Below are 19,822 nucleotides of genomic sequence, written 5' to 3'. Positions count from 1 at the left end.
TCATAACCTGAGCCGAAGTTGGACGCTTAATTGTCTGAGCCACCCATGCACCCCAAAGGTCATCTGTTCTAATCATTCAGTTGATATATATATATATATATATATATATATATATTAATGTTTATTTATTTATTTTGAGAGAGAGAGAGAGCATGAGCAGGGGAGAGGGGCAGAGAGTGAGAGAGAATCCCAAGCAGGCTCCACACTTAGTGTGGAGCCCAATGCAAGGCTCAATCCCACGACCCAAAGCAGGCTCTGTGCTGACAGCAGAGAGCCCGATGAGGGACTTGAACTCATGAGCCATGAGATCATGACCTAAGCCAAAGTCAAACGCTTAACCGACTGAGCCACCCAGGCATCCCCAAACAAGAAAACTTTATAAAGGCAAGGTAAAATAGTCAAGAATCAACAAGGAGAACTTATTAATTTTGGACAATATATAGGAAAAGTTTCTAATGAAAATAAACCGAAGATTCAGATGATAAGTAGAATAAAAAATAACATGGAGTATAAAATAATGAAATAAAGCAGAAAAAATATACACAAAGAAGGAAAAACAAAAGAAATGGAAGACAACTCCCATTAAGTAAATAGCATCTGAATTTTCAAGAGAAGCACTACACACAGATGGCTTAGTAGCAAGCCATCTAGTGTGAGGCCCTAAGAAATTATACAAGGAGGCCCTTCCCCCTGAATTTTTATACTGGGGGAAAGCTGGTTAAAATAAACACCAAGGGTGTCCTCTTCCTCCTCCCCTTCTAGGGTTAGGGGTAATGGGGTTGTGGTACAATCAGGGCTCTCCATAAAAAGGTGAACATACAGAAAGTATACGGGAGGGGCTAACATGAGGGGCAGTTCTACACATTTGCTTTAACAACTGGAATGTTTTTAATACAGTATTATAATGAAAAAAAAAAATAGCACCAACTAAAAGTGTTTTCTGCCTTTCCCCTCTTGCAGAGTCACTGCTCAGTCACAAGTAGCCCAGATTCCCTGTACCCTAGAGAGGGGCCTCTGATCAGTACAGGGCACAGATCCTGTCATGTTTATAGGAAACGTTGCCTCACACTGACCGCCCTGCCTCTGTCCTGCTCAAACCCGTCAATCAAATACCGAACTTGGAGGAGCATGGGCTGGGCAAGCCAAGATGAAGCGTGGACACAAAGCAACACCGAATGGGCCTAGCCAAGAAAAAGGAATCCAGAAACCCAACGGGGTAATCTCTCCTCGCTGAGATTAAGAACATCCCAGCCCTGGGATGGTAGAGGCAAGAGGCTGCGGATCATTCATCCGACCAGGCAGGCGAGGCGATCTCCCATTACTCCTGGGTAGTTGACGGTGGCTCAAGTCCAGCCCGGCAGAGCAGACACGGAGGCCTGCTGGGGTGAGGAGGACACGGAAGGGCCCTGCGCCTCCCGCCTGCTCGCCGCGTCCAGGTTCCCCGCCAGGCCGCGGTGCCTCGGCCCTGGTGGACCCGCTGCAGGGGAGGGATATGGGGAGCATCTCGCTGTTTGAAGAGGTTCTTTCTCCAACTGAGCCCCTGCCACACGCCATTACCTTGCGGGAAGGCTCTTTGTGAGACCTCGACCCGGGCAGCCAAGAGGCCACGAGATGGCAGCAGAGGACACAGCCCAGCACAGAAACCCTAAACCATTTGCAAAAGCAGATAATTGATTTGGGAGATACCGTCTGTTGTCTATAATCTTGTATTCAAGGCCAGAAAAAAATGACTGAATTTCAAAGAAATGAGGGCAAAATTCATCAACACGGAGAATTTCTCAATCACCACAGAATTCAGCTGCATATGAAGCCACATGTGAATCGGTCATTTCTACAGTGCTTAAAGCAAGGGATAGGGGTCAAGGCCTTGAAAAACTGACGTCACCAGGAACCTTGTCACAGTCACTTCTTTCTGTAAAGTTCCAATAGGCAGTAATTCAAGTAAAATATGAGTGACTTTCACAGAGGCTGCCAAAGTGATAAGGGTGATTGCTGGGAAGCATTGTAGCAAAACAGAATGCTTTCCCGCAGCAGCCAGGACTCTGGAGACAAGCAGTGTGGGGGAGAATAATGAAGATCACAGGATGTCTCAGACCATCTTCATTCGCAGCTGGGAGAAGACAATGCATATGGAAGGGGCATTAGTAACACTTAGACTAAATCTCTGATCTTCTGACTTCTCATCTAATCATCTAATGCTCCTTCCATTCTAACCCCTCACCTGCCCCCAACACCAGTTGTTAAAACTAAAAATATCTCTAGACATTGCCAAATAACTCCTAGTGGGCAAAATGCCCCCTCCCTGACAACTAATGCTGTAGAGAGATATTGATTTAAAAAAAAAGAAAAAAGAAAAAAAAAGGTTAAGAACACAATGTCTCTCCAAGAGTCTTGAATTTCAGAAAAGACCTCGAAGGCCTACAAGAAGTGTATTGCACACCCAAAACCTGAATTCCCATCATATGTTTGAATAACAAGGAGACTAAAATTGAAAGACTCTAGGCTGAATCTGATCCTCAATTTGAAAAGAAAAATATTGTTCTCAACATTGAAAAAATTAAAAAAAAATTTTTTAACGATTTATTTATTTATTTATTTATTTATTATATTATTTATGTCTCACACGAGAGACAGAGTGTGAGCGGGGAAGGGACAGAGAGAGGAAACACAGAATCTGAAGCATGTTTCAGGCTGTCAACACAGAGTCCAACAGGGGGCTCGAGCCCACAAACTGTGAGATCGTGACCTGAGCCAAAGTCAGACACTTAACTGACTGAGCCACCCGCGCACCCCTAAAATATTTTTTTTAATGTTTATTTATTTCTGAGAGAGGCAGAGAGACAGAGACAGAGAGAGAGCATGAACGGGGAGGGGCAGAGACAGAGGGAGACACAGAATTAGAAACAGGCTTCAGGCTCTGAGCTGTCAGCACAGAGTCCTATATAGGACTTGAACTCACGGACCGTGAGATCATGACCTGAGCTGAAGTCGGACGCTTAGCTGACTAAGCCACCCAGATGCCCCTCAACATTTTAAAATCAGAAGAGCTCACATTTAACAAGTTAGGATTTCTGACTTTTATAGGAAAACTGGAACTATGCCAGTACCAGGCCCACAGTCCCACATTTGCAATAATTGGGTAGAGTGGAGTAAGGGTAACTGAGGGTAACGTCTTTTTTTATTTTTGAGAGAGAGAGAGAGAGAGAGAGAGAGAGAGAGAGAGAGAGAGATGGGGCGGGGGGAGGGGGGGTGGTAGGGTGTGAGAGAATCTGCTGACAGTGTGGAGCCTGAAGCTGGGCTCCATCTCATGAGCTGTGAGATCCTGACCTGAGCTGAAACAGAGTCCTCTGCGTAACCCACTGAGCCACCCAGGCACCCCAGAGGGGAACATCTTGAAGTAGAATGTGTGCTCTCTGGTTTGCTACAGTTGCCACCAATCCCTGTTACTTCATACTCTATCTCTTTCACTCCTTTACGCTACTCCATAACCCTGTAGGCAATTTATTTTCAGCCTCTGGAGTGCCTTGTAGTTTCAAAGTATTTTTCCATGTGTGATTTTATTTTAGCCTTGATATTCCAATAAGGCAGAGACGATAAATACTATGATTATATCCTCCATGTAAGCAAAATGTAGTTCCAAAAGGTTGACTTTCCAAAATGTACACAACAAAACCAGAATCTAAAGTTCCGGGCTCCCAGTCCTATTATTTTTTTGAAAAGTTTCTATGAAGAACTGCATTTAGGGGTGCCAAGCTGGCTCAGTGGGTGGAGCATGCAACTCTTGATCTGGGGTCTCTGAGTTCGAGCCCCATGTTGGGTGTAGAGATTACTTAAAAAATAAAATAAAATCTTTAAAAAAAAAAAAGAACTGCATTTAGTGGTTCATGTAAAAAAAAAAAAAATTAGAGGTAGATATAGGCATAATTGCTGGAATGGATGAGTTCCAGCTGCTAAGCTGTTCAAGAATCACCACAAATGATTTAACATTTTTCCTTTTAATGAAATATTTCTGCTTCACTTCTTCCAGACATTTGAAAAGATTGCCCTTCTAGCCCTCTTCAAGTTGGGTGTGGCTATATGACTGGCTTTGGCCAATGAAGTGAGTGAAAGTGGTGTAAGTCCTGTTGAGGCAAAAGCATTTAAGAGCCCATGAACAACTCATGCTTACTTCACTCGGGTGGGGGTGGGGGACTCTAAGTCTCATGGTGATTTAGGTAGGATCTCAAAATGGTGGTGCTCTAACAGCTTGGGTACCTTGAGTAACTTCTAAAGAGTAGAGCTCACTGCCAGACTACTCTAGACATGTACTGTGAGACCAACATTTGTGGTTGAAAGCCATTAAGACTTGGACATTTTGGGAGCGCCTGGTTGGCTTAGTAGGGAAAGCATGTGACTCTTAATCTCAGGGTTGTGGGTTCAAGCCCCACTCTGGTCACAGAGCTTACTTAAGGGAAGAAAAAAACTGGCGCATTGTTACCAAAGCCTAGCCTAACCTGACTGATAAGGTTCATTTGTACAGTGGGTGAGCTTCCCCAAGAACCAGAATTCCTAGACTTCTGATCCTATCACTAAAAGCTGTCGATCCTATCTGGAAGACACAGTGAAGTGTGTGTGTGTGTGTGTGTTTACCCCCAATTTCCTCATCCACCACCATCTTCTGACTTTGAAGAAAATAATTTTCGGAGTCTTGCACACATAAGCTCTGCATTATTGTGGCGGTTAGACTGGGAGGAGAAGGGGGAGGCCCAGATCTTGTTTTCTCCATTCAAGAGCCTAATTCCAGAACTGTCTCCACCCACTAGTACTCACACAACCTTGTCATAGGGCGACTATCACCACTCCCAAGGTGTCACAAACAGGAGCTCTGCTGCTGGCACCACTGCAATGTCAGGGCAAGGCAGCCAGGCTGCGCTCTTTCCTCACTGATGCCTGGGCTTGACTAAGTTCGGAGAAGCAGCATTCTCTAGGGAAAGAAGCCTTCTCAAGTGGGAACAAAAATGAGTGTGAGGCGCACACCCATCCTGGGCACTATGTGAATTTGGGGTGAGTTCTCTTAGTACTCCAGCTGTGGTCAATTTCTAGTTTCTCTAGCGGCTGGTGCTACTGGGTCTCCCAGTTTTCCTGGGCTTTTCTCAAGCCCACTTGAGCTTGTCATCTTTGCACACGTGCAAAGGTCATAAACTGTGGGGGTTGAGCCCAACCAGAGCTTCAGCAACCGGACGCAGCCGGGATCAAAGGTCGGCGGGGCTGCGAGAGGCTGAGCCTGCGCAGTCCCGCTCCCGCCTTGGAGAGAAAGGGTGGCAGCAACGCGGGCTCGTTACACCGGCGTGCTCGCAAGAGGCGGGAAAATTTTAGCTCGGGTCGCCGCGTCCTTTCCTCTTCTTGCCGCGTCCACCCGTCTGCCCCACGCGCCTGTCCTCGTCCGGCACCGGGGCCCGAAGGGAGGGGGACGAGAAGGGCCTTGGGCTTCTGACTCATCATCTCCAACCCCTTTCTCGCGCGCGCTCCAAGTCTCAGGACTCTGGATTTGGGCTCTATGGGAGGGGGCGCGGCGCCAGCATTTGGGGCACGCAGCTTTGCCGAGGGCCAGCTCCCAGCCCCAGCTCGTCCCCGAAGCTGCCAGAGGGAGGGCTGTGGACCCACAGTCAGCTCTCAGTTGCCGTGATTGGGGCGGCGGCGCCCCCGCGCAGGATAACCCGCCCGGCTCCTCCCTGCACCCAGGGCCAGTGGTCGCGTCCGAGGAAACTCTCGGCTAGGCCCCGACTTACAGCGCCTCGCGTCACTCAGCAGATGCACAGCGCCCCCATCCCGGAGGGAAGGCTCTTTATTTCCCATCAGGCCAGGGGGCAGAGGGGCATCCTGGGACTCGTAGTCTTTGTTAGAGTCGAAGGGACCGGGATCGAAAGAGAAAACTAAAGCCCCCGTGGATTGACTTCCAAGAGTGGGCGCATACGGGAACCCGGGCTTGGAGTATGGGATTGTGAAATGTGGAAAGAAGAGAAATAAGTGAGATGAGACAGATGCGAAGCTGTATGGGGAGGCTATGGGTAAGGAGGGGAAGGATGGAAGGGAGAAGTGGGTACAGCTGAAAGTTGGCTTAAGGATGTCCTGCAGGCGGGCAGTTTTTCAGGCTAGTGAGGTGAGGGAATACTCTGGTTTAGGTATAGCTTCTCCTAGCGAGGAAGGGAAGAGAAAGGGGCCGAGTCCGAGTGAAATTGAAGGCCTCCACTGGACTTCATGTAGGTCTCAGAGGACTGATTCCATCTAGCTTCTGAGTTCTGTGGAGTGGGGACAGTAGGGTCTGGAAACTGCTCCTGACGGGTAGCAGAGCAGGACTTCTCTGCCTCCCCTCGCCAGCTCACTCATTTGTTCCATTTGCTGTGCTAGCCACCGTGGGGCCATTCTCCAAATCAGCAACTTCCTCCAACTCAGAGAGACCCTAAAAGCCAGATAGGTGTGAGGGGAGCAAACTGTAGGGGTGAGGAAGGGGGGAATCCCAGACAGAAACAACTTCCTCCTGTTCTTCCATTTTTTCTTGTTCCCATAGTCCTTCCTTTTAGGCAGCTTCCTAACGCTGTCCCACATTTCTAGTCCCAGGCATTTAGACGCCCAGCTCCCTCTTACCCACCACTATGAGAGAAACGTCTAAAACCAGAAAACCAGTTTCTGGCTACAACTCCTTCTCCCTCTCCACTTCCCACCAACCCCATGGTTTTCCCTTAAGTGCCACTGACCACAATAGCCAGTGAAAAAATCAGCTGCTAGCTAACTGCTCCATACTGTCCTCCAAGCCCTGAATACCTCCTGCAGCTCCTGGTAGTGCAGACTCTGGGTCCGGCAATATCCTGGCTTCCTCTGGCTCAGCAGAAATAGGGAGTGTGCTGAGAGGAGCACTCCCCCTAAGGTGAAGGTCTCAGCGCTGAGCTCCACCACCAGCAAGCCAGCCAGCTGCAGGTAGACAGGGCTGAGAATGCTACAGGGGACCCAGCACCTGTTTGCTCTTGCCCCTTTCCCTCTCCATCTCCTCTTGCCTCCTCATCCTCCCACCTTCTTTATTCACCCATACCTGGGAGGGGGCAGTTGGGGCAGGCCCCAAGGCTGTCTTCATCACCTCGACCACCACCACGATGAAGCCCAAGATCAGATTGAAGATGTTGAGTATCATCATGGCCTGCACCTGCCAGTGAGCCAGCTCAGCTCTGCCCAGCCTAGGGGACTCATTGCAATCCCAAGCCCCACCTACAGCCTAGCCCCAAAACAAAACTCAGCTCCTATTCCTCCACCTCCAAACAGGGCCATCAGCCCTCTAACTTTCTTGCTTTCTCTCCTTTTAGGCCAGTCAGGGGCAGAGAGCTGACAGGATTAGTTAACATCTATCCACTTCCTGGGCCAAGTCCTGCGTGTGTGTGTGTGTGTGTGTGTGTGTGTGTGTGTGTGTTTGGTGGGGGGCAGTGTTGGAGAACAGTGCTGTATTCTCTTCCCCTCTCACCTTCCAGAGGCGAGGTGATCTGCGCAGCTCAAGGGTAACCATCCCAGTGAGGAGACCCTGAATGTTGAGAAAGGCAAATGTTGAGCTCTGCCCCGTTAGGGAGGGGCTTCCAGGATCTTCCTTCCACCCTTCCTTGTGGTGGGTCTTACCAAAGCTCCAGGCACAAGTGGCAGCGCCGTGGCCATGTGACAAGCAGAATTCAGGCAGGCAACAGAGACAGCAAAGGGCATCACAGCCACAGCCAGCCATAGCTGGCTCACCTGGAGGCCAGACACAGGAGAGTTGAAGGGGATCCAGAGATCAGCAATTGGGAGGAATGCATGTTGGCAGAAAGTAGTCAACGAAGGACAAGTAAAGGAATGGGATATTATTTAATATTTTCTGCCTCCTGTCCAATTTTAGTTACTTACCTATGTGTTTTCCCCACATGATGGAAGCTAGAGATTAAGGGTCCTGCTTCATTGTTCTATGCCTTCTCCACCCTCCTCCCACTCAGAGCCTAGCACAGTTTCAGGCACATGGTGGGTGCTCCCTAAACATGGACGGAATTGAATTGGGATACAAGTGGGCATGCTGAAGCTTGGGGTGGGGCAGCCTGGCCTCACCGCCAGCACCAAGAGGTGCCCACTCTGCCTGTGCCTTGCCCAGTGCTGTAGCTTTTCCAGACGAACACTGGGTCTCTCCTGTTCCCGCTGAGCAGCTCTCTCCTCCATGGCTCCCTTGACCACTGGAGTTCAGTGCTTCCTAGGCTGGGAGAAATGCATTATGGCACCTAGCAGGAGATAGCACATGCAGCAATATCTCTTTGAGCTGTCCCTCTGCCCGCTTCCAATATCCAGGTTGTTGAGCCTCAGGGCCTCACACCTACCTAGTCTGAAGGAGCTACTCCAAGGAGATGGGGCCCAGCCTGGCCTGGAGCTCCTAGCAGGGTCTGGTAGCTTAGAGCAGACAATAAACTTGTGCTGGCAGAGACAGGCTGTCAGGGCTGGGTGTGGTGGGGCAAAGGTCCCCATGAAGGCCTAAGGATCCAGGGAGTGGCCATGGGCAAACCCAGCCTCAGTTCATTCCACAAGGCAGTTCATTCCTGCCTTGCTCTGTCCTTTCCTGTTGCCCCCCTCTCTGCCCATCCTGAGTCTTCTGATTGTTCACCTCATCCCCATGGACACTACCACCCTGGGCCTCAGTTTCCCCACATTTCCATCTAATCTTTCTCCTCCCCTTGTTTGGTTTTTGTTTGTTTGTTTGCTTCCTCTTCAAATTACTGGCTGTTTCTAGGGAAATCCCATATTACTGTCTAGTTTGGTCCCCTGTCATTACGACTTACAGATTTGTCTCAAGACCAGGCAAGGTTTAATTCCCCTGCCTTCCTGTCTCTCACTTTCTGGACAGTTTGTCCTCTCTCCTTCCTTTCTTGAAGGATTTACTTTGGATTGGATACTAAGTAGATGGGGATCCCTACTTATAGTGGGGATTGTTTCTCACTCAGTGTTAATTTGCAGCTAGATATGTATAAAAGATTGTCCCTAAATGGTCAGTTTTGGGAAGGACACCAATGAATATTTTTTAAGTTAATTTTAAAATTTATTTATTTATTTTGAGAGAGAAAGTGTGCACAAGTGTGAGTGCAAGCCGAGGAGGGCAGAGAGAAAGAGGGAGGGAGAGAATCCCAAGCAGGTTCCGTGCTGTCAGAGTGGAGCCCAATGTGGGGCTCGATACCATGACCCTGGGATCATGACCTGAGCCAGAACCAAGAGTTGGACACTCAACGGACTGAGCCACCCAGGCACCCTTACTGATGAATATTTTTGAGAGACAGAAGTTGCCTTGCAGTCAGGTGCCTGGACTAGAATCTCAGCTCTGTCACTCCCAGCTGTGTGAACTTGGATACACTATTCTACCTATTTGAACCTCACTTTGTTCAACCTGAGTGATAAAAAGGGGGCTAATTATATGGCTATGAGAGGTTGTTGACTCATGGAGGGTACTTAATAACCATTAGTGGTGTGACGAGGTCACACTGATGTGCCTGATGCCTGTATATTAAAAGCTTATTCAGAAGCTAAGTTGGGGGGGGCATTTATTTCTACAGTGAGAAGCAGAACCAGCTAGCCCCAAATATATACTCTATGGAGCAAAAATAGGAAAGACACATCTTGGTGCAGAGCCTGAGATCTGAAGAAAACCGAACCTATGTTCAAATCCCAGATCTACCAGGGTGACCTTGGGCAAATTACTTAATGTTTCCTTATCTATAAAGGGAAGTTAATAATACTGATCTCAATACAATACTCAAGGGGTTGCCTTGAGTATTAAAAGAAAATGCAACGAACTAGCTCAGCCCAGTACCTGGCACATAAGTGCTCAACAATTGTTAGTGGCTATTATCATTATTATTACTGATGGTAGAAGACTGGGCAGAAGACTCCTGGGAGTTAGTACCAAGAGGCAGGGTCCTGGATGGCAAGCGGCCCTTTGAAAGCCACTTCTGTCCTGCTTAGTGCTGGTCCAACACTCATTGGAGCATTGTGTCCACTTTTCTTTCCCGTGGAGTGGGAATCACACTTAAAGGGATTTGGAGAAGTTGTGTGTCTACTCCCTCTTCAGTCCCCATGTGCATTAATTCTATTTGGTGGCAATGGCCTTACAGAATTTGAAATGTTAGGCTTGCTCTGATGATCCCTGAGCTGGTGGGCCAGTGGAAAGAGACGCTTCAGCTTCATTCTCCTTACCTGTATATGCAGACTGATTATATTTCAGAGTGTTATTGTAAGGATTCTACACTATTAAATATGTAAACAGGCATTCGGTAAATACTGATAAAATCTGAGTGTACTATTTACAAATTTGTAGCCCCCGTCTACATTACAGTCTGCTCATGGGAGGGTATCACAACCCCCCTCATATGTTCATCCCCCACAGTGCTGAGCATAGTGCCTGGCACTTAGTAAGCAATCAGTAAATATTTGTTGTATTGAAGAGCCATTAAAGTGACTTAAGGAGTGGAAAAGAGAATTCGAGAGGAAGGAGCAGGAATTGTTTATCAAGAACAGAAAGGACCGAAGAGTAACTTTAATAATGTTTCTTATACGGCAGACATTAACTATCTCTATAATCGCCCCTCCTCCTCCTCCCCAAAAAGAGAGACAGAAATTGTAAGGGAGAGGCTTTGAGATAAAACCCCAGGAAGAACTTCCCGAGTCTGTGCATGTTGGGGCAGAAAGAGCGGCAGAGCCAACTCCTTCCCTGGTATGTCCGGGTTTAGGGTGGGAGGGGCAGTCCGGCTTGGAGGCTGGGGGAAGGACGAGATGACCTTTCAAAATCTCTTCCAGTCTCCCGTTGGAATCGTCTGTGCGTCCCACCCCCGCTCACTCCCTCCCTCCCTCCGACAGCGCCCCCAGTCTCCAAACTGCCCGCACCCCGCCCCTGGCGGCCGCCTCTCGCGGCTCCCGGGGTCCCCAGCTCCCTGTCCCCGGAGCCAGAGCCCCGCTCCCGCTCCCGCGCGGCTCCCAGCCCCGCCGCGCCGCCCCCCGCATGCTAATGGCCGGGCCGCCTCCCGCCGCACACAATGCGGGCCAGGGCCGGGGGCGGGGGACCGGGGAGGGGGCGGGGGCCGGGCCGGGGGCGGGGGGGCCGGGGCCCGGCGCATCTCCCCCGGCCCCACGTAACGCTGACGCCCGCGCCGCCGGCCCGCCGCCCGCCGCCGCCGCCGCCGCCGCCCGCTCCGCCGCCGCCCGCCCGGGGCTCGTGAGTAGCCGCTCCCCCCACTCCCGGCCCCCCCCTCCGCCACCCGGCCCCCGCCCCCGGCCCCCTCCCCCCCACCCGGAGGGGGGGCCCGCTCCGCGCGCCCGGCTCGGAGCAGGTGCAGGGGGCGGGGGCGGGGGAGGGGCGCCGGCTCGGCCCCAAGCAAACTTCGCCCAGAGCTCCTGGGGGGGCGGGGTGGGGGCGGCGGCTTCGGAAGCCCGGAGAGCTGGGGGGCCTCGAGGAAGGGGGGGGCCAGGTGGGGAAGACGGGAAAGCGGACACCAAAGGGGAAAGGCCAGCGTTGGGGGGGGGCGCGCGGGCGTCTTTGTAGGGGCCCGAAGGCAGGGCGCGAGGGGCCTGGGGGTGCAGGGCGGCTGAGCCGGGAACCAGAGTGGATGAGCGCCCCCCGGCCCAGGTAGGGCTGATGGAAGAGGGGGAAGGGACCCAAACTCTCCCGGAGCGGGGGGTGGGGGAGGGGAGAGGATGGGGGGTGCTTCCCTCTCTGCGTCCCAAACAAAGTGTCACAAAGAGCTCGGCCGGCGGCAGCGGCGGAGGCGGCTGCAACTCAGCTTTTGTTCTCCCGGCCCGGGTAGCTGAGCCCTGGCCTCCCAGTCTCCCAACCCTGCCCCCCCCCCCATCATTCTTCTAGCTTATCTTCCCCGGGAGGGGACTGGGGTGCTGCTGGAAGAATCTCTTGTGCAGGATCACAGGTCCTGCCCTACTTGCCAACCTACTTCTGGGAGGGAGATTTTCCCAGAGGCTCTTTTGCCCACCCCCCCACCCCCTAATCTGAGGACTGAGGCTCATATGGGTTCTAAGGCTCTGACCTTTCTAGGTTCAGCTCCAGGTAAAGGGACTTAGGGTTGGCTCTATGCCCCCTCCCCAAAATCAAGGTTCTCTAGAACTTTCAGAAGAGGGGTCAAGTTGGGACATGCCTCTGGAATAAGATTCACTGTGGTGGGGTGGCAGTAGGTCAGCAGGTGAACCTTCCTCTTGTCTCCTGCTGCACATTTGGAGTCAATGACTGAGGTGCCATGCCCCCAAATCAGGACAGTGAGGATGGAGGGAAGGAAGCTTTAGCAAGGACTCAGCGTAAAAGATGGGCATGCTGTGATGTGGGGTCAATTTAGAGGAATTCCCTGAGCAGTAAGGTTCAGAAGGCCATGGAGAGGAGACCATAAAAGTGAGCTACTGGCATGTGGTTGTGTGATAAAAGTGATCTTGACTCTAGACCCCCTAAGAAGCTCTCTTTCTTTCTAACGTCATCTAGTGTAGTGTTAATCATAATTGGTAGTGGACTTCGGAGGTGTAGGGTTCTCAACAGAGGGAAAAACATCAAGTATTAGAAATGAACAATGACAGAGGCTTAGTTACAACTATACCTCAGAAATCCTGAATCCTTGCCCCTTACACTCTGACTCTAAAAACTTTTGAACCACAGACTTGAAGGACAATCTTCTAGGTCCTTCAGTCAGCAGATGCTTCTTCGTACCCGACCTTGTTTCTAAGACTCCTCTCACCAACCCTTCCATTCTTCCCTAACTCGGTTAAGGTTTGATGGTCCACATCCCCCTTCCCCACCAGCTTTCCTAGCACATAAAAATAATTGGCCTGTTACTTTAGAAGGAATTATGATCCCTAGCCCTAGCCCTATATCCCTATAGAACCCAAATAAGGTCCAGATAACCCCTGATTCCCAGTGGGAGTGGAAAGTAGGTCAGTACTACTGTCTGGCCAAATCTCGTGGATGGTGTTTAGGGCTTGACTATAGAAAACTCTAATTATTGCTCACAGGCAAAACATGCATGATCTGGGTTCTAAGCCAGTTCATAGATCTTGGACCCTGTCAGTGCTGTCTCCTATTGAAAAACAAACAAACACAAACTCATGGGATCACGTGCCTGGGACCTGCTTTGGTGCGGAGATGATTCAGGAGGTCTTGACTGGGCCTAGGAAGGTGTCTAAGTGGGTTTTGTTGGTTTGAGGCTACCCTCTGGGGTACCCTGTTTGGGAATTCACCTTCAATTTGGGCCTTCTTATGTATCACTTTTTTTTCTGACCTGGAAAATGCTATGTGCAAAGCAAGTCTTTGTTTTTGTTTTGTTTTGGAGAAGGAAACTTTGCCCTGTTCCTGCTCTACTTGCCTTATATATGAGGTCAGCCTCCCATGAGGTATTTTGCTTGCTGTCCTACAGGCAGTTTTAGGGGCCCTAGAATCTTCTCAGAATCAGAATATGTGCCCATAGGTTAGTCAGCTATGACCATGCAGTATTCCCAGCCTCCCCCCCCCTCCTCCCCCACCATCTGCTTCCTCTGAATATACCAGATTGGCTGTACACCAGGATGTTCCGGGAATCCCCAGGAGAGCAACAGAATGTGATGGACCCAAATACGATGCCTCAGTAACTCATTCCAGGATGTACAAACTGTAACTGTTAGGACACTCCTTATAGCTAATTAAAATTCCTCTAGTTACATCTATTTTCTATTACATTTATCTATTTTCAGTGACATCCAAAAGGCCAAAATAATCCCTCTGGTATCACTGTTCCCCCGGCCCGCTTCCCCATGGTTCCCAGATAGGAATTTTTAAAAATCCTCTAGCTTTTCTCAGTGCTTTATCTGTGGTGCTAAAATGGCAAATGTGGCCCTTCTAGCACTTCCTAGCTCTTTCTATGGTACTGAGGTGGCCAAAGTGGCTCCTCTGGTAGCCCACTGCACTCTCCATGGTACTGAAGGGATGACCATTTATTTCAACATCCCTCTGGGGTCCAGAAGAGTCCTGTGACTCAGAACCACAAATTTTCAAGCTGGAAGGGACCATCAGTATAAATTAGTTCAACCTTCTTGTTTTACAGATGAGTAAACTGGGAGGTTAAGTGATTTACTGAAGGTTGCAGGGCTATTAATAGTCAGACTGGACCCACAATAGCCTGTACTCCTTGGTCCTACTCTTTAATTCACCTTTCCTGACACTACTCACTGAGTCTAGCTGGGCTCTTAGTCTCAGGAAAGGGGTTTATTTGGAGGATCCAGAAGATGACCATGGATGCTCTAATTTGGAACTACAGAAATGCAAATATTAAAGATGGTGGTGGAGGTTGTTTAGTGACCCTTGGATGAGGACACTTTGCCAGTCAACCTCCTGTTCATAAAATTCCCTTAACCCAGATTTCACATGTAACAGGTACCTGCCCCTTCATAGACTCTTATCACATTCATTAAATGTCAAAAATTAAAGAAGGCTTGGACCTCCAGAGGCTTTTCTCTTTGCTGATAAGCAGGGCTGACTCCTGGCCCAGTTCTCTTCTGTTAAAGATCCTTAAGCAAAGTAATGCTTGAGTCCTTTTCTTTCTCAGTAACCCATTTCAGTTTCACAATGGCTATTGTAAGGAAGTTCTTTATATCTCAAATATTCTTTCTATCTCAGGCAAGAAAAAAGGTTAGGTCTACATTCATCTGGCCTCGACCAGACACAATTCTATATGTAAGTAGGAAGTTAGGCTGGCTGACTTCTGGTTGTCCTCTCAGGCCTATTTCTATGAATGTTAATTCTGGGGTTGTTTCTAAGTCCTAATGCTAACCTCTGCAGCTTAGAATCAGGAGAGCCCTCCTCCCCCCCCACCCCCCATCTTCTCAGTGCTCTTCTCCTTCCTCAGAACTGGAGCTCTGCACATCCCAGGCCCAGGGAATTTCAGCCTGGAGAATTTTAACCCTTTCCTGCTCAGAGCATGTGCTGAGCCCCTATCTGTGCAGATGGCCCAGCCCCGCCCCCCGTCCCTCACTCCAGCCTCTTGAGCTCAGAGCCAGTGTAATCCTCCTCTTGTGTGAGGGAGCCTCTCCCCTGCAGAGAGGAGGAAAGCCTGCCTCGGAACAGCCCTGGACAAAGGGGCTGAGATGCCCCATCAAACTGCAGGCTCCAAGGTTTGAAACACGGGGATGAATCCTATCCGGTATTTGCAGTTTTTAACCCCTTCCCCAGGCCAGCAGAGCCCCTTAACTTCCACTCCTCCCCCAACTCTCTCTTCATTCCCTCTCCCTCTGGCTCTCTCCCCCTTCATGCCCCTCCCCCTCTGTCTGTCTCCAGACTCTCTGCTGCTGGGAGGTGTTTCTCTCCCATGCATGAATGAGTCTCTGTAATGAATGGAAATGAATGGATCAGGAATCCAGGCGGAGGGAGGGAGAATGAGGGGGAAAAGACAGAAAGACAGGATAAGGGCAGAAGGAAGGACTGTGGAGTATGGAAGGTTGTTTGGCTGGCTGGTCAGTTAGGGGTCTGAGAGCAACTAGTCCTACTTGGATAACTGGGGAGCATGGCAGGCCCACCCCATTTGCTCATCAAGCTGTATAGCCCGACTTAAATGAGAGAGGGGTGTATTGTGATGGTTTCCACCACCAGGGGGTGGTGATGGTGGTGGTAGTTGGTGGTGGTGGTGGTGGTGGTTTGGACTAAGCATGTAAAATGAATAATTTGGGGGAAGACAGCTGGGTTATCAGGGAGCCTGTGGGCTGGGCAAATCAAGGAGTACAAGTTTTGAAGACAGTAGTCCCCTCCTGTCTCAGGATACAAGGAAGGAGAATGAAGGGATAGGTTTCAGCTAAGAGTGCTAAGAGTATGGGGTTGGGGGTGCCTCTTTCCACTGCTGAAAACCAGGGCTCATCTTTTCCTCCAAATCTGTCTCCCTTGCTTTAGCTCTTCAGCACCTGTTGCCTTCACTAGCAGCTTTTCCTCCTCCTCTTCCCAGCACTCCCAAGAACCAAAGAATGTGAAGGGGGTCCATGGAGGTGAGTGAAGAAGCTCTGGCTTGAACCTGCAAGTACTTACAACTATACTCCTCCCCCTCCCTGTTTCTCTCTCTCTCTCTGACCTCCCATTATTAGAAGTTATGTCTGTGGCCCCAACAGCTCAATTCCCATTCACATCCCACCTCCCCCACGGTGAGTGGGAAGGGCACTTGGTGTTCTTGATTCAGGCCCCAACCCACCCTCCCTCGGGTGTTCTTCTGGCCTTCTGCGCCCTTGCTTTTCCCACAGCTCTCCCTTCTCCACCCCTTGCACTGTTACCATCTTTTTTCACAGGGCTCACGTCCCCGTGCCCCGGGCGGCCACTTAGCGCCCTCGCCGCCAGCATTCGACGGCGAACTGGATCTGCAGCGCTACTCCAACGGGCCAGGCGTGAGCGCCGGGTCTCCAGGGATGGGAGCAGTGGGCTGGTCCGAGAGTCGCGCAGGCGAAAGGCGCTTCCCCTGCCCTGTATGCGGGAAGCGCTTCCGCTTCAACTCTATCCTGGCTTTGCACCTGCGGGCGCACCCGGGCGCCCAGGCCTTCCAGTGCCCACACTGTGGCCACCGCGCAGCGCAGCGGGCCCTGCTGCGCTCGCACCTGCGCACGCACCAGCCCGAGCGCCCGCGTAGCCCGGCCGCACGCCTGTTGCTGGAGTTGGAGGAGCGCGCGCTACTGCGCGAGGCCCGGCTGGGGAGAGCCCGAAGTTCAGGGGGCATGCAGTCCACCCCTGCCACCGAAGGCCTGGCGCGGCCCCAGGCTCCTTCGTCGTCCACTTTCCGTTGCCCTTTCTGCAAAGGCAAGTTTCGCACCGCGGCGGAGCGCGAACGCCACCTGCACATCCTGCACAGGCCCTGGAAGTGCGGCCTGTGCAGTTTTGGCTCCAGCCAGGAGGAGGAGCTGCTGCATCACAGCCTGACGGCCCACGGAGCTCCTGAGCGCCCCCTGGCGGCCTCCTCGGCTGCGCCCCAGCCTCAGCCTCCACCCCAACCTGAACCCAGATCGGTCCCAGAGTCTGAGCCGGAGCCCGAACGTGAGGCAGCTCCCGCCCCCGCTCCTGCTGCTCCCGAGGACCCCCCAGCACCCCCGGAGTTCCGCTGTCAAGTGTGTGGCCAGAGCTTTACGCAGTCCTGGTTTCTCAAGGGCCACATGCGCAAGCACAAGGCCTCCTTCGATCACGCGTGTCCCGTGTGTGGCCGCTGCTTCAAGGAGCCCTGGTTCCTTAAGAACCACATGAAGGTGCACGCCAGCAAGCTGGGCCCGTTGCGTGCCCCGGGTCCTGGTTCCGGGGCGGCCCGGGCCCCTCAGCCTCCTGACCTGGGCCTGCTGGCCTATGAGCCACTGGGCCCCGCGCTCCTCTTGGCCCCAGCACCCACTCCGGCAGAGCGCCGTGAGCCTCCGAGTCTCCTGGGCTATCTGAGCCTGCGAGCTGGCGAGGCCCGGCCCAATGGTGAGGGCGCTGAGCCTGGGGCTGGCCGCAGCTTCGGAGGCTTCCGCCCACTGCCCTCCACTCTCCCGGCCCGGGCTCGCCGGCATCGCGCCGAGGAGCCAGAGGAGGAAGAGGAGGTGGTGGAGGCGGAGGAGGAGACCTGGGCCCGGAGCAGGGCGTTGGGCCCTCTGGCTTCACTGCATCCCCGCCCAGGCGAGGGGCCAGGGCACTCTGCGCCTGCCGCGGGGACCCAAGCAAGGTCCACCGCCACGCAGGGTATGTAAGGGGTCTTTTCTCTCCAAGGTTTCCACACCCTGGGCCCACTCTGATGCCACCACTGCCCTCCTGTCCCCTCCTTTTAAAAAGACCTGTCTCTTAATTCTCCATTTTTTTTTCGCTCCTGGAGGCCACTTTTCACAGGCACAGCACCACTCACAACAAATCCACTCCCTCAGGTTCCCTCAAATGTACTGTTTGCTTCTGGGCCTGGAGGGGAAGGAATCCTAAAGGGTGGGTGTGGGGACGCATGGCCCCGATAGGGTTAGGGCAAAGGGCCATTCTGACTTCCTTAATGTGTGTATTGCAGAAGAGAATGGGCTGTTAGTTGGAGGGTCCCGGCCTGAAGGGGGCCGGGGAGCCACAGGAAAGGATTGCCCCTTCTGTGGAAAATCTTTCCGCTCAGCGCATCACCTTAAAGTGCACCTGCGAGTGCACACAGGTGAGGGGACCAGTCTCTGGGGTGGGGAGGGAATTGGAGGGCAGGAAGAGAGATGAGAGGGGTACCATATCCGCTTGCTGCTTTGTTAAATCAGAGGGGGTGGGGTGGCAGTGTTTTTTTTTTTTTTTTTTTCTTCTGGTCCAGAGGGGTCTGTACCTAGAGCGAAATGTGGGTGGGGGTGAGCGGTGATTGTGCCTCTGTGACCCTGTCCCACCCGTTTCTCCAGGCGAGCGCCCCTACAAGTGTCCGCACTGCGACTACGCGGGCACCCAATCCGGCTCCCTCAAGTATCACCTGCAGCGCCACCACCGAGAGCAGAGAAGCGGAGCAGGCCCCGGACCGCCCCCGGAGCCACCGCCCCCTTCCCAGCGGGGTTCCGCACAGCCGTCGGGAGCCAAGACGGCTCCGCAGCCTGCGACCTGGGTGGAGGGCGCGGCGAACCCCCGGCCCCCTTCGAGCGCTGCGCCGGGGTCCCGTCGGAAGCCTGCCAGCCCCGGGAGGACCCTGCGCAACGGGCGAGGCGGTGAGGCCGAACCCCTGGACCTGTCCCTGCGGGCGGGGCCAGGAGGCGAGGCTGGGCCGGGGGGTGCCCTACACCGATGCCTCTTCTGCCCCTTCGCCACTGGAGCGCCTGAGCTCATGGCCTTGCACCTGCAAGTGCACCACAGCCGCAGGGCTCGGGGCCGCAGGCCGCCCCAGGCCGATGCGTCCCCGTCCTACACCCCTGTACAGTCGGGAGAGGCCCCTCCCAGTCCTCCGCAGGAAGGGGAGGAGGGCCCCGGGCTGTCGAGATCAGGAGAGGCGGGGCTGGGGGGACAGGAACGGTAGGGAGCCCTCTTAGGGGCGGTTAGCTTAGTGAGCTTACCCCGCGGGAGCGGGGGAGCGCTAGAGGTAGTTGGGTAGAGCAGCCAGCAGGGGGCAGCGTGGGACCCATATCCCAGCCCCAGGCGGACCAGAGGTGGAGGGGGTGGAGGGCGTAGGAGGGTGGGCGGGCGCTACCCACCCAGCCCAGGGGAGTCACAGTGCCTTAGAAGTGGCAGGGGTGAGGATCAAAGAACGGGGTCCCAGGGCTGGCAGAGGGCTGTGTCCCTGTTGAGGAGCCGCTCTGCCAGTCTTTGCTGGTCCATAGGCGTGAGAGTTTATTTTTGTACATTGGGTGGGGGTGGGGGGCACTGTACCCTTCTAGCCCCTTCAGGGGCCCTGTAGACGTCGCTATTTTTGGTACGATTACTGTCATCCCTGTCGCAGAGTTGTGTCCCCAATAAACAGGTGTCTTGAGGCACAGGGCACTGTGTCTGTCTGCCTATGTCCTGTCCTCCTTCAGCCATTTTGTTCAGAAATAATTCACTTCAGGCACTTAGTAATCACACCCAAAGAGCTTAATGAGAAATGAGGAATCTTGGGCTTTACCCTCAGACTTTTGGCTTCAGCAACTCTGGGGCAGGGCCAGGAATTAGCATTTAACAAGTAGCCTAGGAGATTCTCATGCACTGTGGTCTAAGGACCTCATTTTGAGAACTGCTGGACTGTGCTGGATCCCAGCTTGACTGTGACCAGCTCAGCCTCAAGAAGTAGGTGCAGTGAGAGAGGAGAAACTTCAAAGGGTGCACTGAGCCTCTAGGCGCCACTGTGAAGAAGCACATTCTCCTACACCCAGGGCCTGT

The 19,822-nt window shown here is 52.6% G+C and overlaps 2 protein-coding genes across 10 annotated transcripts; one reads left to right on the top strand and one right to left on the bottom strand.

Moving 5' to 3' along the window:
- The first annotated feature begins 4,884 nt into the window (after positions 1 to 4,884).
- Positions 4,885 to 19,464, top strand: ZNF219 (zinc finger protein 219). Of its 7 annotated transcripts, none has more exons than XM_045450237.1 (5): positions 4,885 to 5,043; positions 15,923 to 16,014; positions 16,309 to 17,716; positions 18,027 to 18,158; positions 18,385 to 19,464. In XM_045450237.1, exons 2-5 carry the CDS (start codon positions 16,009 to 16,011, stop codon positions 18,984 to 18,986), a joined length of 2,148 nt encoding a protein of 715 aa, XP_045306193.1. In that variant the 5' UTR covers positions 4,885 to 5,043; positions 15,923 to 16,008; the 3' UTR covers positions 18,987 to 19,464. The 7 variants fall into 7 exon arrangements, with proteins under 7 accessions (XP_045306193.1, XP_045306197.1, XP_045306192.1 ...); XM_045450241.1 differs by lacking the exon at positions 4,885 to 5,043 and adding an exon at positions 10,627 to 10,735; XM_045450236.1 differs by lacking the exon at positions 4,885 to 5,043 and adding an exon at positions 10,844 to 11,233.
- On the bottom strand, positions 5,790 to 8,467 carry TMEM253 (transmembrane protein 253). Of its 3 annotated transcripts, none has more exons than XM_045450243.1 (8): positions 8,358 to 8,467; positions 8,095 to 8,238; positions 7,639 to 7,749; positions 7,490 to 7,546; positions 7,067 to 7,177; positions 6,802 to 6,948; positions 6,363 to 6,439; positions 5,790 to 6,278 (listed from the first exon to the last, which is right to left on the bottom strand). In XM_045450243.1, the coding sequence occupies exons 2-8, from the start codon at positions 8,200 to 8,202 to the stop codon at positions 6,236 to 6,238; spliced, it is 654 nt and encodes a 217-aa protein (XP_045306199.1). In that variant the 5' UTR covers positions 8,203 to 8,238; positions 8,358 to 8,467; the 3' UTR covers positions 5,790 to 6,235. The 3 variants fall into 3 exon arrangements, with proteins under 3 accessions (XP_045306199.1, XP_045306200.1, XP_045306201.1); XM_045450244.1 differs by having other exon boundaries at positions 7,067 to 7,171; XM_045450245.1 differs by lacking the exon at positions 7,067 to 7,177.
- Positions 19,465 to 19,822: the final 358 nt, after the last annotated feature.

This window comes from Leopardus geoffroyi, chromosome B3 (genome assembly GCF_018350155.1).
Source record: "Leopardus geoffroyi isolate Oge1 chromosome B3, O.geoffroyi_Oge1_pat1.0, whole genome shotgun sequence".
Taxonomy (NCBI): Eukaryota; Metazoa; Chordata; class Mammalia; order Carnivora; family Felidae; genus Leopardus; species Leopardus geoffroyi.
The sequence above is the reverse complement of the archived record's forward strand: the minus strand, read 5'-3'. Positions and strand labels throughout refer to the sequence as shown.